This window comes from Equus caballus, chromosome 27 (genome assembly GCF_041296265.1).
Source record: "Equus caballus isolate H_3958 breed thoroughbred chromosome 27, TB-T2T, whole genome shotgun sequence".
In the NCBI taxonomy this organism is placed as follows: domain Eukaryota; kingdom Metazoa; phylum Chordata; class Mammalia; order Perissodactyla; family Equidae; genus Equus; species Equus caballus.
The window spans coordinates 31,537,615-31,554,580 of NC_091710.1; the positions used below are offsets into that span (position 1 = coordinate 31,537,615).

A 16,966-nucleotide genomic window follows, 5' to 3' on the forward strand; every position below is an offset into this window, starting at 1 on the left:
AGAAGTACAACAAAGAATCCTAAAATTTATATGGAACAACAAAAGACCCTGAATAGCCAAAGCAGTCCCAAGAAGGAACAACAAACCTGTAGGTATCACACTCCCTGATTTCATAATACACTACAGAGCTATAGTAATTGAAACAGCATGGTACTCACACACACATCAACAGAACAGAATTGAGAGCCCAGAAATGAACCCACACATCTTTAGACAGCTAATTTTTGACAAAGGAGCCAAGAACATACAATGGAGAATGGAAAGTCTCTTCAATAAATAGTATTGGAAAAACTGGACAGCCATATGCAAAAAAATGAAAGTAGACCACTATCTTACACTGTGCACAAAAATTAACTCAAAATGGATTAAAGACTTTAAGACCTGAAACCACAAAACTCCTAGAAGCAAATGTAGGCAGTATGCGCTTTGACATCAGTCTTAGCAGTATCTTTTTGAATATCATGTCTCCTCAGGACAGGGAAACAAAAGAAAAAATAAGCAAATGAGACTACATCAAACTTAAAATGTTCTGCACAGCGAGAAACCATCAACAGCATGGAAAGACAACCTAACAATTAGGAGAAGATATTTTCAAATCATATCTGATAAGGGGTTAATATCCAAAATATATAAAGAACTCATTCACCTCAATAACAAACAATAACCACCCAATTAAAAAATGTGCAGAGGATTTGAACAGACATTTTTCCAAAGAAGATATATCCACATGGCTAACAGGCACATGAAAAGATGTTCAACATCACTAATTATTAGGGAAATGCAAATCAGAACCTCACGCCCATCAGAATGGCTTTTATTAAAAAGCCCAGAAATAACAAGTGTTGGAGAGGTTGCGGAGAAAAGGGAACCCTCATACGCTGCTGGTGGGAATGCAAACTGGGGCAGCCTCTATGGAAAAAGTATGGAGATTCCTCAAAACTTTAAAAATAGAATTATCATATGATCCACCTATTTCACTGCTGAGTATTTATTCAAAGAATATGAAAACGCTAATTTGAAAAGATATGTGCACCCTTGTGCTCATTGCAGCATCATTCACAATAGTCAAGACTTGGAAACAACCTAAGTGCCTATCAAGGAATGAATGGATAAAGAAGATGTGGTATACAATGGCATACTACTCAGCCATAAAAAGATGAAATCTTGGCATTTGGTACAACGTAAATGGATCTTGAGGATATTTTGCTAAGTGAAGTAAGTCAGATGGAGAAAGCCAATTACCATATGATTTCACTCATATATGTGGAAGATAAAAACACAACAAACACATAAAAACAGAGGATAGATTGGTGGTGAACAGAAGGGAAGGAGTGGGTAGGGTAAAAAGGGCAAATGTGTACGGTGATGGATAGCAACTAGACTTGAAGTGGTGAACATGATGTACTCTATACAGAAGTTGAAATATAATGATGTACACCTGAAATTTATGTCATGTTATATACCACTGTTACCTCAATAAAAAATTAGAAAAAAGAGCAGCCTGGGGTTCGCGGGTTCAGATTCCTGGCATGGACCTAGCACCACTCATCAAGCCACACCATGGAGGTGTGTCCCCCATAAAATAGAGGCGGATTGGCACAGATGTTAGCTCAGTGGCAATCTTTCTCACGTAAAAAGAAGAAGACTGACAACAGATGTTAGCTCAGGGCCAATCTTCCTCAACAAAAAGAAGAAAAAAAATTAGGAAAAGAAATTATCCCCAATCTTTGCTCATAAATATATGTGTACTTGCCTGATTATTTCCATATTGTAGTTTTCTTTAAGTAGAATTGCTGGGTCAGAAGATAAGATGTATTTTAAAAATCTTCAACGTTTTGCCTAATGCTCATCAGAAAGTTTGCACCAGTTGTTTTGGACCACTTTACCCCTTCACAGCAGTATATAAGAAAGGATCCATTTCTTTACCCTCACCAGTACTGGATATTTTTAGTTGACTTTGCTAGCCTCATATAAATTACAGATTATCTTGATTTTATTTCGTATTTTCTTGCAATGACGTATAAAATTAAAGAAAAACCGGTTATTTCTCTTTGTATCTCTGACAACTGTGTGTTTTCTGTTCCCACATACATTAAAAAATAATTAAATTTGGGATCTTGTGAAATCCTGCCTCTAAAATTAGGCCCTGCTTTCCAGTGTTCGTCTTAAGTATTTATGCAGCTGTAATGCTTCTTACATAGTAGATGTCATATTTACTACAACAGCATTGAGCTAAGGAAAGTCAGGGATTAAAGTAGAAAGGTTTTATTGAAAAAAAAGACACTGAGCAGTTTTTTTTTTTTTTTAAAGATTTTATGTTTTTCCTTTTTCTCCCCAAAGACCCCCAGTACATAGTTGTATATTCTTCATTATGGGTCCTTCTAGTTGTGGCATGTGGGATGCTGCCTCAACATGGTCTGATGAGCAGTGCCATGTCCGCGCCCAGGATTCGAACGAACGAAACACTGGGCTGCCTGCAGCGGAGCGCGCGAACTTAACCACTCGGCCACGGGGCCAGTCCCGACACTGAACAGTTTTTATTCAAGAATTTTTTTCTGAAAATAGCTCAAGTGACTTAAGCAAAAGGAAATAAATTTTGTTTTAATGTACTTTCAATTCCATTGTGCCATGAAAATGTAGTCTTGTATATTCTTTTTAGTGCTACATTAATATACAGATTAACTTTCCAGACCATTGCTATCACTATTGTGGTAGGTGTTATCATCTCTGTGATTGTGTCATAAGAGGCATGAAGTATATAAGCTCTGTGCATTTCAGGGAGAAAGTCAAAGTAGTTTCAATCTTCAAGGAACTGCAGTTTTATAATTCTGATAACATAGAGGCTTGGTAGAAAGTATATGGAATGAAATTTGCTGCTGAATAAAACATGTTTTTATCATACGTACTTTTATTCTCTTTACCTTTTTTGTTGTACAGAGAGAAGTACACAGTTTGTTAGTTATATCATGTAATACTTATTCTAAATAAATGAATACAGTTTTTACATGTTGATAGTTAGAATTTAACAAGTCATATTTAAAATGCCAGGGCTGTTAATTTGTGTGTGATATACTTCGGTGAACAGCTATGGTAAATTTGACACATAGAGTTCTAGTTATGATATACAGTTTAGAACAACAGTATTGCAAATTGCAGTTAGAGAGTTGTTTTTGTTGCTGACTTGGAAGTTTGACCTGAAGCAGTTTTCTCTCATGTATACCTGTCATGAGCAGAGGTAGTCCCATTAATCACATTGTTCTTAAAGTTTGGCTAAAAACTAGATAGTTGAGGACTTGTAGCTTCCACTTAGAATGGAGAAAACTGGACAAAACATTGTTCCTAGCCTCACAACCACAACAATAAACCCTAGACAGTTGCAAATTTACAGTTTTCTTGGATCCATTAGCTGAGGTTGCAGGGCAACCACCTAAACTGAAATCTAAGGAAAGATAGGTGCCTCCAAGAAAATATGGGATGCAAGCACTCATTTACCTGAGACAAAGGGAACACTGCTCAGAATTAAGTTAAAATTTTTAATGAACTGCTAAAGGCTCAGTGTGGACTAGTAAGAGAATATAGAACCCCTGGGTGCTACAGACGCGTGGGAATTCACACCTACTCGCAGGCTCTTCTCCACAGACTTCCCTGGATGCTTAGAAAAAAGAGGCTGGGGCAGGGGTACTGCCCTCATTGGGCAGGCCTGGAGGAGGGGAACAGTAGACACTTCAGGAAAGATGTGGAGCCCTGTCTGAATCATTCTCCCTCCCTCTCTATTATGAGACAAAAGTCTTAAACTGCTGTGGGAAGGGAACAGAAAGAAAACCCTCTACCCCTGGAGAAGGGGGCAGGAATATGTACTCTGCCGAGAACTTTAGCAGAGGGGATGAGCAGGAACACTGAGAAGGCCACACCCCAGACACCAAGTAACACAGTGCTTGCCTAAGACTTAGCATAAATTAGTATCAGAGAACTCCTACCCCCATACCAGGCTAACAGGTGTGGAGTAACAGGTAGCAATGGAATTCTGTGAGAATTGCAAGAGTATGGAGGCAGTCAGACCATCTGAGTTGCAGCATGAAGGAAAGACCTAAAACTGCAGGTTGAGCAGCCACTGAGAAAAACCCTCTGGCAGGTGAGCCTTTACCCTAAACACAGGCTATAGCTAGAGGAATTTAAGCCTGTGGTCCATTATGGGTAACCATAGCAGCAACAAATTCCAAACCAAACTTACGTTTTGACAACAAAATGACTTTACCTCCGCACAGTAGTAGCCTAGCAGAAGGAAAGGCATGTCCATATCTAGGCACAAAAACTATTTACCTCAGTCTCAGCTGTCCTACAAAGGATATCCTGCTTTCAAAAATGTTAAAGGGACTGGCCCTATGGTGTGGTGGTTAAGTTCTGCATGGTCTGCTTCAGCGGCCCAGGTTCACAAGTTCGGATGCTAGGTGTGGACCTACACCACTTGTCAGCCATGCTGTGGCGGCATCCCACATACAGAATAGAGGAAGATTGTCACAGATGTTAGCTCAGGGTCACTATTCCTCAGCAAGCAAACAAACAAACAAAAAAACTTATTAGGCATTAAAAAGAAGCAAGGAAAAGTAATACAGTTTTGAGACAAGGGAATTAACCAAATTCCTGGGGCACAGATACTGGAACTATCAGATGTGGAATTTATAACTCCTCACATTAATATGTTAAGGCCTCTAGTAGAAAAGGCAGACAACATGCATGATCAGGTAGGATATTTCAGCAGAGAGAGAGAGACATTATATGAAAATCAAATGAAAATTCTAGAAATGAAAAGCATGGTAACAGAGACAAAGGCGGCCTTCAATAAGGTCATCAGTAAACTTTGCATAACCAAGGAAAGAATTTGTAAAGTTGAACATATGGCAAATACAAATTATCTAAGCTGAAATGCAAAGAGAAAAATGTAACAGAGCATCCATTAACTGTGAGATATAATCAGATGATTTGAATGTGTAATTAAAATCTCAGAAGAAGAAGAGAGAGAGAATGGGATGGAAGAAATAATGGCCAGGAATTTTCCAAAACTAATGATAGACACCAAACTGAAGATCCAAGAAGCTCAGAGAACACAAGGCAAGATAATCCTAAAAAACAAATGACAGAAAAACATGTAGGCATATCATATTCAAACTGCTGAAAATTGAGGATGAAGAGAAAATATTGAAGGTAGTCAGAGGAAAAAGCTCACTACAGAGGAAAAAATAACTACCGCAGACTTCTCATTTGAACCTGTGCAACCCAAAAGACAATGCAGTGACATCTTCAAAGGGCCAAAAGGGAAAAACTTTTCAACCTAGAATTCTGTACCCAGAATTGAAAAATTTGAATTTGATATACTTAGCATAAATACTTAGGAAGTTCTTACCGCATCCCTTAGGCAGAAGAGATGTGATACTAGATACTAACTTGGATCCATATAAATGAGCGAGTGTGCTATAAATGAAATAAATGAAGGAAAATAAAAAACTCATGTTTTTCTAATTTAAACAAATGTTCTAGGGCCGGCCTGGCGGTGTAGTGGTTAGTTTTGCATGTTGCACTTCGGCGGCCTGGGGTTTGCTGGTTCGGATCCTGGGTGCAGGCATGGCACCTCTTGGCAAGCCATGCTGTGGTAGGCATCCCACATATAAGTTGGAGGAAGATGGCCACAGATGTTAGCTCAGGGCTAGTCTTCCTCAGCAAAGAGAAGAGGATTGGCAGCAGGTGTTGGCTCAGGGCTAATCTTTCTCAAAAAAAAAAAACCGAAAAACTCCTAAATTTTTAATTAAATTTCTTTCTCTTATTTTTAATTGCTCAGAAAGATAGCTGACTGTAAAGCAGAAATATTGGAAATGTATTTTGTGTTAAGAGCATACATAAAAGTAAAATTTATGACAATAATACCTCAAAGGTCAGGAGGCAGCCTACTATTATAACATCTTTACATACTACATGTGAACTAGTATAATTTACTTGAAGCTAGGCTCTGATTAATTGAAGATATGTATTGTAAATCTTAGAACAACCACTAAAGCAGTTTTTTTTAAAAAAGGTAATTATAGTTAACAATACTCTACGTACCTTTGAAAGTTGCTGGCAGAGTAGATTTAAAAGTTCTCATCACAAGGCAAAAAATTATAACTGGTGATCGATGGTAACTGAATTTACTTTGGTAATCATTTTGCAGTATATGCATATATCAAATTATTATGTTGTATATCTTAATACACTATTATATGTCAGTTATATCTCAGTTTAAAAAAGTATAAATAATAAGCCAATATTAGAGGTAAAATAGAGTCATAAAAATATATTCACTTAATCCAAATGAACACAGAAGCAGAAGGAAAAAAACCAAGGAGTAGATGGAACAAAAAGAAACAGTGAGCAAGATCATGGATTTTATTCCAGCCGTATTAATAATGATGTTAAATGTAAATCATCTAAACATACTAATTAAGGCAAATTATCATCTGTCTGAATGTATCATCTAACGTTCTTTTCATTTTAAAATTTTCTAACAATACTAACTGAGACAGATGTAAATTGTCTAAACATAATTAAGACAGATTTTCAGATTGGATACAAAAGCAAGACCTTGGTATATGCTTTCTCTAAGAAATTCACTTTAAATACAGAGACGTGTTACAAGTAAAAGGGTGTAAAATGACATACTATGCAAACACTAATAAAGGAAAGTGGTTGTATTAATATCAGAGAAAGTAGACTCTGGAGCAAAGAAAATTATTAAGGATTAAGAGGAACATTACATAATGATAAAGGGTTCAATTCTCTAAGAATACATAACAGTCCTCAATATGTACATATCTAACAACAGCTTCAAAACACGAGTTAAAAATAATTGTAACTGAAAGGAGAAATAGACAAATCCACAGTTACGATTGAAGTCTACAACATTCCTCTCAGTAATTGAACAACTAGATTGAAAATTAGTAAGGATATGAAAGTTTTAACACTATCAACCAATTTGACCAAACTGACATTTATAGAACAGACCAGGCTCCCAACAACAGAATACATTTATTTTCCAGTGCATGTGAGATATTCACCAAGACAGATGGTTTTCTAGGCCACAAAACCTTAATGAATTTAAAAGAATTGAAAGCATACGAAGGATGTACTTGGACCATAATGGAATTAGAGTAGAAATCAGAAATACTTTTGGAAACTCTCCAAGATATTTGAAAATTAAATAACATCTTTTTTTTTCTTTTTTTTGGTGAGGCAGATTCAGCCTGAGCTAACATCTGTTGCCAGTCTTCCTCTTTTTGCTTGAGGAAGATTGTTGCTGAGCTAACATCTGTGCCAATCTTCTTCTATTTTGTATGTAGGATGCCTCCAGAGCCTGGCTTGGTGAGTGGTATGTAGGTCTGTGCACAGGATCTGAACCCACGGAGTCCTTGAACTTAACCACTATGCCACCAGGCTGGCCCCAAATAACACTTTTAAATAACTCATGGTTCATGGAGAAAATCACAAGGGAAGCAAAAAAGTATATTGAATTAAATGAAAGTGAAAGCACAACGTATCAAAATTCATGAGATGTGTAGTTACAGCAGTGCTTAAAGGGAAATATAGACCATTAAATGCTTACATTAAAAAAGAATGTTACATTGCATGGACATATCACATTTTATTTATGCATTCCTCAGCTGATGGACGTTGAGTTGTTTCCACTTTTGGGCAATTATGAATAATGCTACTATGAACATTTGTGTACAAGTTTTTGTGTTGACATATGTTTTCATTTCTCTTAGATATGTACCTAGGAGTGGAATTGCTGGATCATGTGGTAATTCAATGGCTAACTTTTTGAGGAATTGCCATAATGTTTTGCAAAGTGGTGCATCATTTTACATTCCCACCAGTAACATGTGAGAGTTCCAATTTCTCCACATTTTTGCCAACACTTTGATTTGAGACACCCTATTGGATGTGAAATGGTATCTTATTGTGTTTTTGTTTTTGTTTTTAAAGATTTTATTTTTCCTTTTTCTCCCCAAAGCCCCCCAGTACATAGTTGTATATTTTTAGTTGTGAGTCCCTCTAGTTGTGGCATGTGGGATGTCAGCATGGCCTGACGAGTGGTGCCAAGTTGGCGCCCAGGATCTGAACCGGCGGAACCCTGGGCCGCCGAAGCGGAGTGCGTGAACTTAACCACTTGGCCATGGGGCCAGCCCCCTTATTGTGGTTTGCATTTTGCTAATGACTAATGATGTTGAGCATTTTTTCATGTGCTTAATGGCCATTTGTATATTTTCTTTTGAGAAATGTTTATTCAAATTCTTTGCCAATTTTAAAAATTAGGGGTTTTTTTTGTTATAGAGTTTTTAAGAGTCTTTATTCTGGATACAAGTCTCTTACCACATACATGCTTTGCAAATATTTTCTTCCATTCTACAAGGTTGTCTTTTCACTTTCTTGATAGTGTCCTTTGAGGTACAAAAGTTTTTAATTTTGGTGAAGTCAGTTTATTTGTCTTCTTGCTTGTGCTCTTGGTGGTATGTCTAAGAAAACATTGTCTATTCCAGCATCAGGAAGATTTACTCCTGTCTTTTCTTCTAAGAATTATAGTTTTAGCTCTTTCATTTAGATCTTAGATCATTTTGAATGAATTTTTGCATATGGTGTAATGTGTGGGTCCTGTGTCATTCTTTGGAAGGTTAAATATTTATTACTACATTGTAATATGTATTATTGTGTGACCCAGCCATTCTTCCACGCTTAGGTTTTTACCCACATTCACTCAAAATCCCTGTGTATTTATATCAACTTTACTCATAACTGCCAAAAACTGGAGACAACTCAGTGTCCTTTAACTATGCCTTAATTGCCCTCAAGTGTGCTACATCATTACAGTGGAATACAGGCCAGTAATAAAAAGGAGCAAAGTACTGACATGCTTAACAACATAGATAAATATCAGGTATGTCATGCTTAGTGAAAGTAACCAGATTCAAAAGGCTGCGTGTTGTATTCCTATATTTATATGATATGTTTACAATATTTTTGGGAAACAGAACTGTAGGAACAGATAATAGATGAGTGGTTGCTAGGGGCTGGGATGGAGAGAGCCGGTTGACCACGAAGGAGCGCAAGGATGTTTTTTGCGGTCGTGGAATTGTTCTATATTGCCACAGTGCGGGTGTTCACATGATTATACCCTCGTTCAAACTTTAGGAACTGTACACCAAATTGTGTGAATTTTACTCTATATTAAGGTAAATTATACCTTATTTAAAAAAAGGAAAATTAAAAAGTAGTTGTTCAAAAGTATATTTTTCTGTTGAGGATGGTGTCTCTCCCATTGTAAAGCAATTTTCAAAGACTTATCTCAAGGTTTCTTTTATTTACCGTTTGTACTGGTGTCATTTTATCCTCACTAAAAAGTGCCATTGCTCAGTTGCATTTCAACAGGATCACTAAGCACAGCCGATGCTGTCAAATTCCTTTCATCCTTCCCAGCCATAGTCAGCTCTGGGCATGAATCTGCCCAGTTGCGCCATCACACAGATTTGGGCAAACCATGCCTGTTCTTTTGCTTTTTTTTTTTTTGCTGAGGAAGATTGCCTTGAGCTAACATCCATTGCCCATCCTCTTCTTTTTTTGCTTGAGGAAATTAGCCCTGAGCTAACATCTGTGCCAGTTTTCCTTTATTTTTTTGGACATCTCCACAGCATGGCTGGTGAGCGGAGTAGGTCCGCACCTAGGATCCAAACCCGCAAACCCGGACTGAAGGAGAGTGCATGGAACTTTAGCTACTCGGCCACCAGGCCAGGCCCAGCATGCCTGTTCTTTACAGATGTCCAGCATGTAACACCACGCTAGTGACAGAATCCGCAACAAGTATTTGTTGGAATGCCGAGAATGAAATGTCAGTTGTCTGTATAATCGTATGTTAAGTTACACTTTTTAAGGAAGAGAAATCTAAAGCCCTGTGTATTAGTTTTCTATTGTTGCTATAACAAATTACCACAAACCAAGTGGCTTAAAACAACACGAAGTTCCTAATTTACTTTCTGCTCTGGCGGTCAGAAGTCTAAAATGGCTCAGAGGGCTGCAGTCCTTCTGGACGCTCTTGGGGAGAATCCGTTTTTTCGCCTTTTCCAGCTTCTAGAGGCGCCCAGATTCCTTGGCTCCTGGCCCTGCGTCACTCTGATGTCTGCTTCTCTTGTCACATCATCTCTGCCTCTCCCCTTTCCTGATAAGGACCCTGGTGGTTTCATTGGGGTCACCCAGATAATCCAGGATAATCACCCTGTCTCAGGATTTTTAATCACATCTTCAAAGTCCCTTTTACCATACAAGGTAATATATTCACAGATTCTGGGGTTTAAGATGTAGACATCTTTGAGGGGGACGTTTTTCTTCTGTCACACAAGGGAAATTATTTTGGTATTGTCTGAAATTTAGGATTATTACTTCAGGGGATGAGGTAAATTGAGAAATGTCCTAATTTCTGCAAGTGCAAAATAAATAACAACACTTGTGAAGGAAAAGGGATGCATCTTAAGTAAAGGAAAATGCAGGAAGATGTGGTGTGTTGCTGTTTGAGAGTCTGCTTTTTCTTCTTTTTGTTGATGGCAAAGATGTGCCTTAACTTGAACACTCTTAGAACACTATGGCCTAATGTGGATGCAAGAAAAAGCAATAAGTGCATTAATTATTAGTAAGTATGATCTTTCTTATTCTTAGGCTGTCATTTGTGTATTTAAAAATTATACTATTAATATATAAATACCTCTGCATATTAAAATATTTGTCAATAATTGTATAGAGCAAAAATGAAAATTCTTACTCCTTTCTCTTTGGGCATATGTATTGGTGTGTATTTTTCTAGACTTTTATGATGTATTTAATATGTATATACTTTTTGCTTTTAGAGAAATTTTTAGAATTTTAGTTTTTTGTGTAAATGAGGTCACTCTTTATCTGTTAGCCAGTCCTCTTCTTAGGTGTTTAATACTGCCTTCATTAAAGGCGTCAGCACCCAGAAATGCGAGATGAGAGGTGTTAGATGATGGTGACTATAACTATAACAGACAGACAGTGCTTTTCTCTTTGCACTGCTTATTATTCTCAGTGCTTTACGAATGTTAGCTCATTTAGTCCCTGTGACTCTGTGAGACAGGTGTTATTGTTATCCCCATTTTACAGATCAGGAAACGGAGGCAGGTTAAGTAACTTGCCTCCCTTTACGTAGTTAGGATGTGGGGTAACTGGGTTCACACCCAGGTAGTCTGGCTCTACAGTCTGTACTATACTGTCTGCTGATTGTGCATTTCACAGGGAAGTTCTGGGGAGAGCCAAAATGTGAATGAGGTATGCAGAACCTCATTAATGAGTGTGCTTATTTTCTTTCCTTCTCTGCCATACTTTCTGTTGCACAATTTTTATTCTTAGCTCAAGTGGGACAGGAGTCTCTTCAATTGAAAGGGTCAAATCTGAGTTTATAAATTCTAGCCTGCTTTGTTTTTCTTTTCTGTTAAAAGACAGTAGACTTCTAGATCAGTTCCTATTTTATTTACCCTTACAGTTTAGAGCATGCCTGGCTTTCATGATACTTGGAGATCTTCTGCTAAAACGAATCATCTGCCTTTAAATTTGTTGTCCCCTAATCATTTGCTGGTTTCAAAAAAAGAAAAGCTATTGGTAGAAAAAGAAAAGAGAATGCCTAGATTTTGGTTTCTAAATACCATTCTCTACTAAAAGGAGTCAAGACTCCTTAGTAAAATAGTTGCTTCCAAGTTTGGGGAAATACAAGATGAACTTGGAACATCGTTTGGCAACAGAAAGTAAGAGAGTCCTCAAACAAACAAAAAAACAAAAAGTAAAAAATAAAAAGGGAAGCAAGTCAAAAAGGGAGGAATAATCTGCAGGGGCATTCAATGACAGCGCCAAGATGTTTGGATAAAAAAATAAATAATGATAGTAATGGATTATAATTCATGAAAAAAATAAGTATCCATGAGTCCATACTAAATTAAATAAACAGTTGAATAAATAAATTGGAGAAAGAACAGCTCTTCCTTACAGTAGAATTCTGATTCACACATATGGAAAGAATGATGGAAATAATTTGTCATTAGGCAAACCCACAAGTAATAATTCTTGTGGGCAGAAACTGTTAATGGATACTAAAATTAGTGAGCAAAAGTATGAGAAACAAGGTATTTGCTTAGCCTCAGTAATCTCCCCATGAGATACTTACTAATTACAAGGGGAAAAATAATAGCTTCGTGGTGGAGAAATCTGACAGATACCAGCTTAACCAATGATGAGTTTAACAGCCCTAGTAATAAGACATATTAACATCATGTATGCTTCATATTATGCACAGAGAAGGGCACACCATCATTTCTGTGATATTCTTGCCCAAAATGCATAATTTTGGTTTAATCATGAGGAAATATCAGACAACCCCGAATTGAAGGCCATTCTATAAAATAAGTGACCAGAACTCTTCAGAAGTGTTATAGTCATGAGAGACAAAGAAAGACTGGGCACACTTAGAGATGGGAAGAAACCAAGGAGACATGACAGCTAAACACAGTGTGGGATCCTCAGCTGGATCCTGGACCAGGAAGAGGACACTGGCAGTAAAACTAAAGAAATTTGAATAAGGTGTGTGGATTGGTTAATAGGCTTGTATCACTGTTTATTAGTTTCAGTAGTTTTACTAAGATTATATAAAGTGTTAACATTAGGGGATCCTGGGTAAAGGGTGTACAGGAACTTTGTTATCTTTGCAGCTTTTCTGTTCATGTAAAATTATTTAAAATAAAGTTTAAAAGTGTAAAAGGAAGACAGATACTCTGTGGCGCCTCGACAATAGTAGACAATAGCATTTCATACATTCAATAGTCAAATTGATAAGGACTTGCTAGGGTCACTGCTACTATTAGTGGGAAACTTAGGAAAATAGAATTCCTTGCTATCCAGCAGCTTATAGCTGTTCAAGAGGCTGAAAAAGTCATGCAAGCAAACAGTGTTATCTGTTAACTGATTTCTATAATGTATGCAGATGAAAAGTGAGCATAAAGGAGAAAGAGCCCCTAATATATCTTGAAAATACAAAAATTTTTATTTAGAGCTGTTTTAGGATTTAAATAACTTTGTGCCCAGGTTGAATTCTTTGTAGGAGATTGTCATTTTTGTATTTGGTCACCGTCAACAAAAAGCCTTTCAGTGTGTGGCAGAAAACATTTCCTAAGTTTCACCAGAGTCCGCACTATTTAGGCGTCATTTGCTTCATGTAGCATGTATTGAAATAAGAAAGAAAGGAGGAAGGAGGAAAGGAGGGAGAAGGAGAAAAATCCAGTCCAGCACAGTATTGCCTGCCTGCTTTATTCATAGCTTGTGAATGGCCCATGCTGATAGCCTACGGGAAGGTAACGGCCCTGGAATGAAAGGAGGGGGTGAAAGGAGGAGGTGGTGCTGTCACTGCCTTGATGAGGCTTCCAGAGATCCTGTTCACATTTTTGTGCGTGAGGCCTGTTGTGAATAGGAGGCCCCGGTGAACACCCGGCCCTGGGTGAATAGCCCTGGGTGAATAGCCCTGGGTGCTCAGGGAGCTTCCCCTTTTTTTGCATTCCAGAGTGCATGTAGCTTATGATTTGCCATTACAAGAAATTTTCTTGTGTTGGAAAGTAGATGTTGATAAGCAGTTAGTTGAGCCTGTGTTTAGGGACAGAACTGAAGATGCAAACAAGTTTAATTTCAGACATCTCCCAATTGTGATCTCTTTTGGATGCAAAACTAGTGATGTGGCAGAGGGGCCATGGGTCTCTGAAGACAAGATGTAGGCTGGACGAAAGGCCTTTCTCCTTTGTTTCATAGCGGCCAAAAGACAGTGTTTCTATCTCAGTGTCCTGCTCCCTCCCCCCTTATAACTTCTTAGTCACCCATCCCCAAGTTATTTGATTTCAAAATAAACTGTTATAGCTCCTTACTTCCGTATAAAACTTTGGTTCCCTATCTCCCTATGTGTTTCTTTTTACTGATAGGAGAGGAAATGGAGTACACTGGCATCGGAATGAGCAGGAATTTTGAACTATTGCAGTGGAGAGAACTGATTGTTAAAGGAGAGTGTCAGCTGCTTTTCAGGGAGACCTCAACTACATCCCTTCATGTACCAGACTCTAAACATAGACGACTGCTGTCTGATCTGTAATGATGCAGTTCGCGTCCCAGGCCCCTCTGCTACTCAGTGTCCAGCATTTGCATGTTCTTGTCTTGCTTCCTTTGTTTTTATAATGAAATCTCAGATGTGCTTATTTAGGCCAGAGGAGATAATATTGAAGCCTGGATTTCCATCACTGAAATACTATATAGCTTGTCAACACCTATTGTAAAATAAGCACTATCTTGTTGGCACAGAGTTTCAGAAACTGTGGAGGAGTGTCACTGTGGATTCAATGGATGAGGAGAAAATTGAAGAATATCTGAAACGACAGGGTATTTCTTCCATGCAGGAATCTGGACCAAAGAAAGTGGTATGTAATCTCTAGAAAAAAATGAAATCCTCTTTTCAAACTGTTAGCCTGCTTCCTCTTCACCTCTCTGAAAAGCTGAATTTACTCCTTTCCAGTTTTTTCTCAGTGTCCTAATCCAGTGATCTTGGTCAGATGCAAACCAGATCATGTCTGGTTTATTGAGGGCCAGCTGATCTCTTTGCCCTCAGGTGCTCCTCCCCAAGCATGTGAACGCTTTCCCCATCAGCCCTCCAGCCTCTGTTGTAGTGGTGCCTACTCTTAAGCTCCAGCCATAACAAACTTTTTTGGGTGCCCACTTGTTGCCTTCTCAGTTTCTAGCAGGAGCCTGCTTCAATCATCTTGGCCTTGAAGGCCTTAGTTGTGCTCCCCTCCCCCTTTTCCATGAGCCGTGTGGTCTTGGAGCCTGGCTCTGCGTTCGACCTGATCACATTGAATTGTCCTTGTTGACTTTCAGATCCCTTAGATACCAGATATTACTGTCTTTATAGCCCCAAATCCTGCTCAGAGGAGGGATTTGTAATTGAATGAAGATTTGTGAATTGCCTTTTAACAGCTACAGAGCTAGGATGTGGATAATTCGCCAGAACCCTGGCCTGTAGCTGCTCGGCCTCCCTCCCTCTTTCCCTCCTCCACCACCAGGCTTTGTAGCTGCTTGTCTTCTTTTTGATTTTGTGTGTGTGTGTGTGTGTTCAGTGAATTTTTAGGACTCCTTAAAAGGGAAGATTTATTGCCAGCGATCTCCATGAATTAATGTAATGGCAGCATTTTATGGTTTCCTATCATTGCTTAGTTTTGTTAATTTTTTTTGTCTTGTGAGGTTAATATTTCAAGTATACAGAAAAGAATAGAGAATTATTTTAACAAATCTTTGTTTAATCATCCACTTCCTAATTTTGCCAACTCTATTTTGCCATATTCACTTCAGATCTTTTTTAAATGGTAATTGTGGATATATTTTTAAACTTGGTAATAGAGGTGAAAATCCATCTATAAATGTGCCAGCCCATTTATTCCAGGTGGAGGTATACCATTCATCATGACAGAAAGCACTGGTTCTCGTTTGTGGTTGGGGATTGTGTTGGGATTTGTTTGTGAAGCTGAAAAAAAGGTCAAAAAGCCTGCATATTCTTGCTGCTGGCTTCTGGGCATCTTTAGGACTCCTCACCGTCCTGCCCCTCTAAGGAGTTATTGTTTCTAACTGTTTTTACTTTTCCCTATAGGCCCCTATTCAGAGAAGGAAAAAGCCTGCTTCTCAGAAAAAGCGACGGTTCAAGACTCACAATGAACACTTGGCTGGAGTGCTCAAGGACTACTCGGACATTGCCCCCAGCAAATAGTGAACAGTTGTGTCCATGAGCAAAGAGTTACAAAGTCAAGATCTTTCTTGTTGATGCTGGGCTCTGACGACTGTCTTCCCATTCTACTTCTTAGGACTGAGGAGAGGAGCATTCAGTTTACAGGACAAGTGCAAATTACCAAACTCAAAGCTTATTTTAATTGAATAGGCTAATGAGAAATGTGATAGTCCCTGTTAACCTTCTGTTACTTCTTAGGGGAAAGGCACATAGCATGGCATGCACGTGTCTTTGCTATTTATCTCTACTTCTAAGTGGTTCCTGGTTCCATTTTTCCTCTTTTATTACTTTAGAACAAGTTTGCAGATAGTCTTGAATGCAATATTTGTTTATTCCAGAAGGACATATTTATAATAAAATCATTGTAGAAGGAGCTGTAAGATGTTCCTGAATTCAGTTTGTTTCTTTCCATTCTTGGCAATGACATTTGGAAGCTCCAGCCTTTAACTCCCACAGGGTGCATATTTGGGACATCATTGAAAACTGTGATCTGTGCTGTGTTGCTGAGCATATGGATTTTACAACTGGAACATGAAGTGTGCCTCTTGTTGGCAAGTGAGGCAATAAAGATAGACTATGTCTGACTTTTAGTGTTTACTTTTAAAAGGATACATCAATATTTATCCTCTTGTATTTCACAAGTCATGGTCTCATGCCGTCCCCAACAAAGATACATAAAGTCTTCTTGCCAACCTGAACATCACCTTTACCATGTCGCAGCCCTCACGGGACTTAACCCTGAGGTTCTTCTTAGAGACTTCCTCTGTCTCCTCATCACTGGCTGAGCTCATGAGAGCCATTATCACATGTGAGGGTTCTTAAGAGTCATAGTGACTTACAGGAAGGAAATCTGTCGTCATTCCAGCCTTCTATGGCAAACTACCCATTTTCCTTATCTGTGCTTGTGATGTGGTCTGTGATGGTCCTTTGGGTTGATCCTTACAGTGCTCATATCATAAAATTGAAATTGTAGTGGATTAAAAAAACAAGGTATAGCGTTCTCAGAAAAGGTGTAACGATAACCCAAAGGAGTGAGTACTTTGTGCAGATGACAAGGAACCTTTTTGCTGTTTTAGTTCT

General features: G+C 38.3%; 1 protein-coding gene across 4 annotated transcripts in view; it reads left to right on the plus strand.

Annotated features, from left to right (window-relative positions):
* GTF2E2 (general transcription factor IIE subunit 2) overlaps positions 1-16,266 on the plus strand; it is a 78,098-nt gene extending 61,832 nt beyond the window's left edge. For all 4 annotated transcript variants that reach the window (XM_023630731.2, XM_001495553.7, XM_014736586.3 and 1 more), the window contains exons 7-8: positions 14,416-14,531; positions 15,752-16,266. In XM_023630731.2, the coding sequence (XP_023486499.1) occupies positions 14,416-14,531; positions 15,752-15,868 (233 nt within the window). In that variant the 3' untranslated portion in view covers positions 15,869-16,266. The remainder of the gene's footprint in view (positions 1-14,415; positions 14,532-15,751) is intronic.
* The last annotated feature ends 700 nt before the right edge of the window (positions 16,267-16,966 follow it).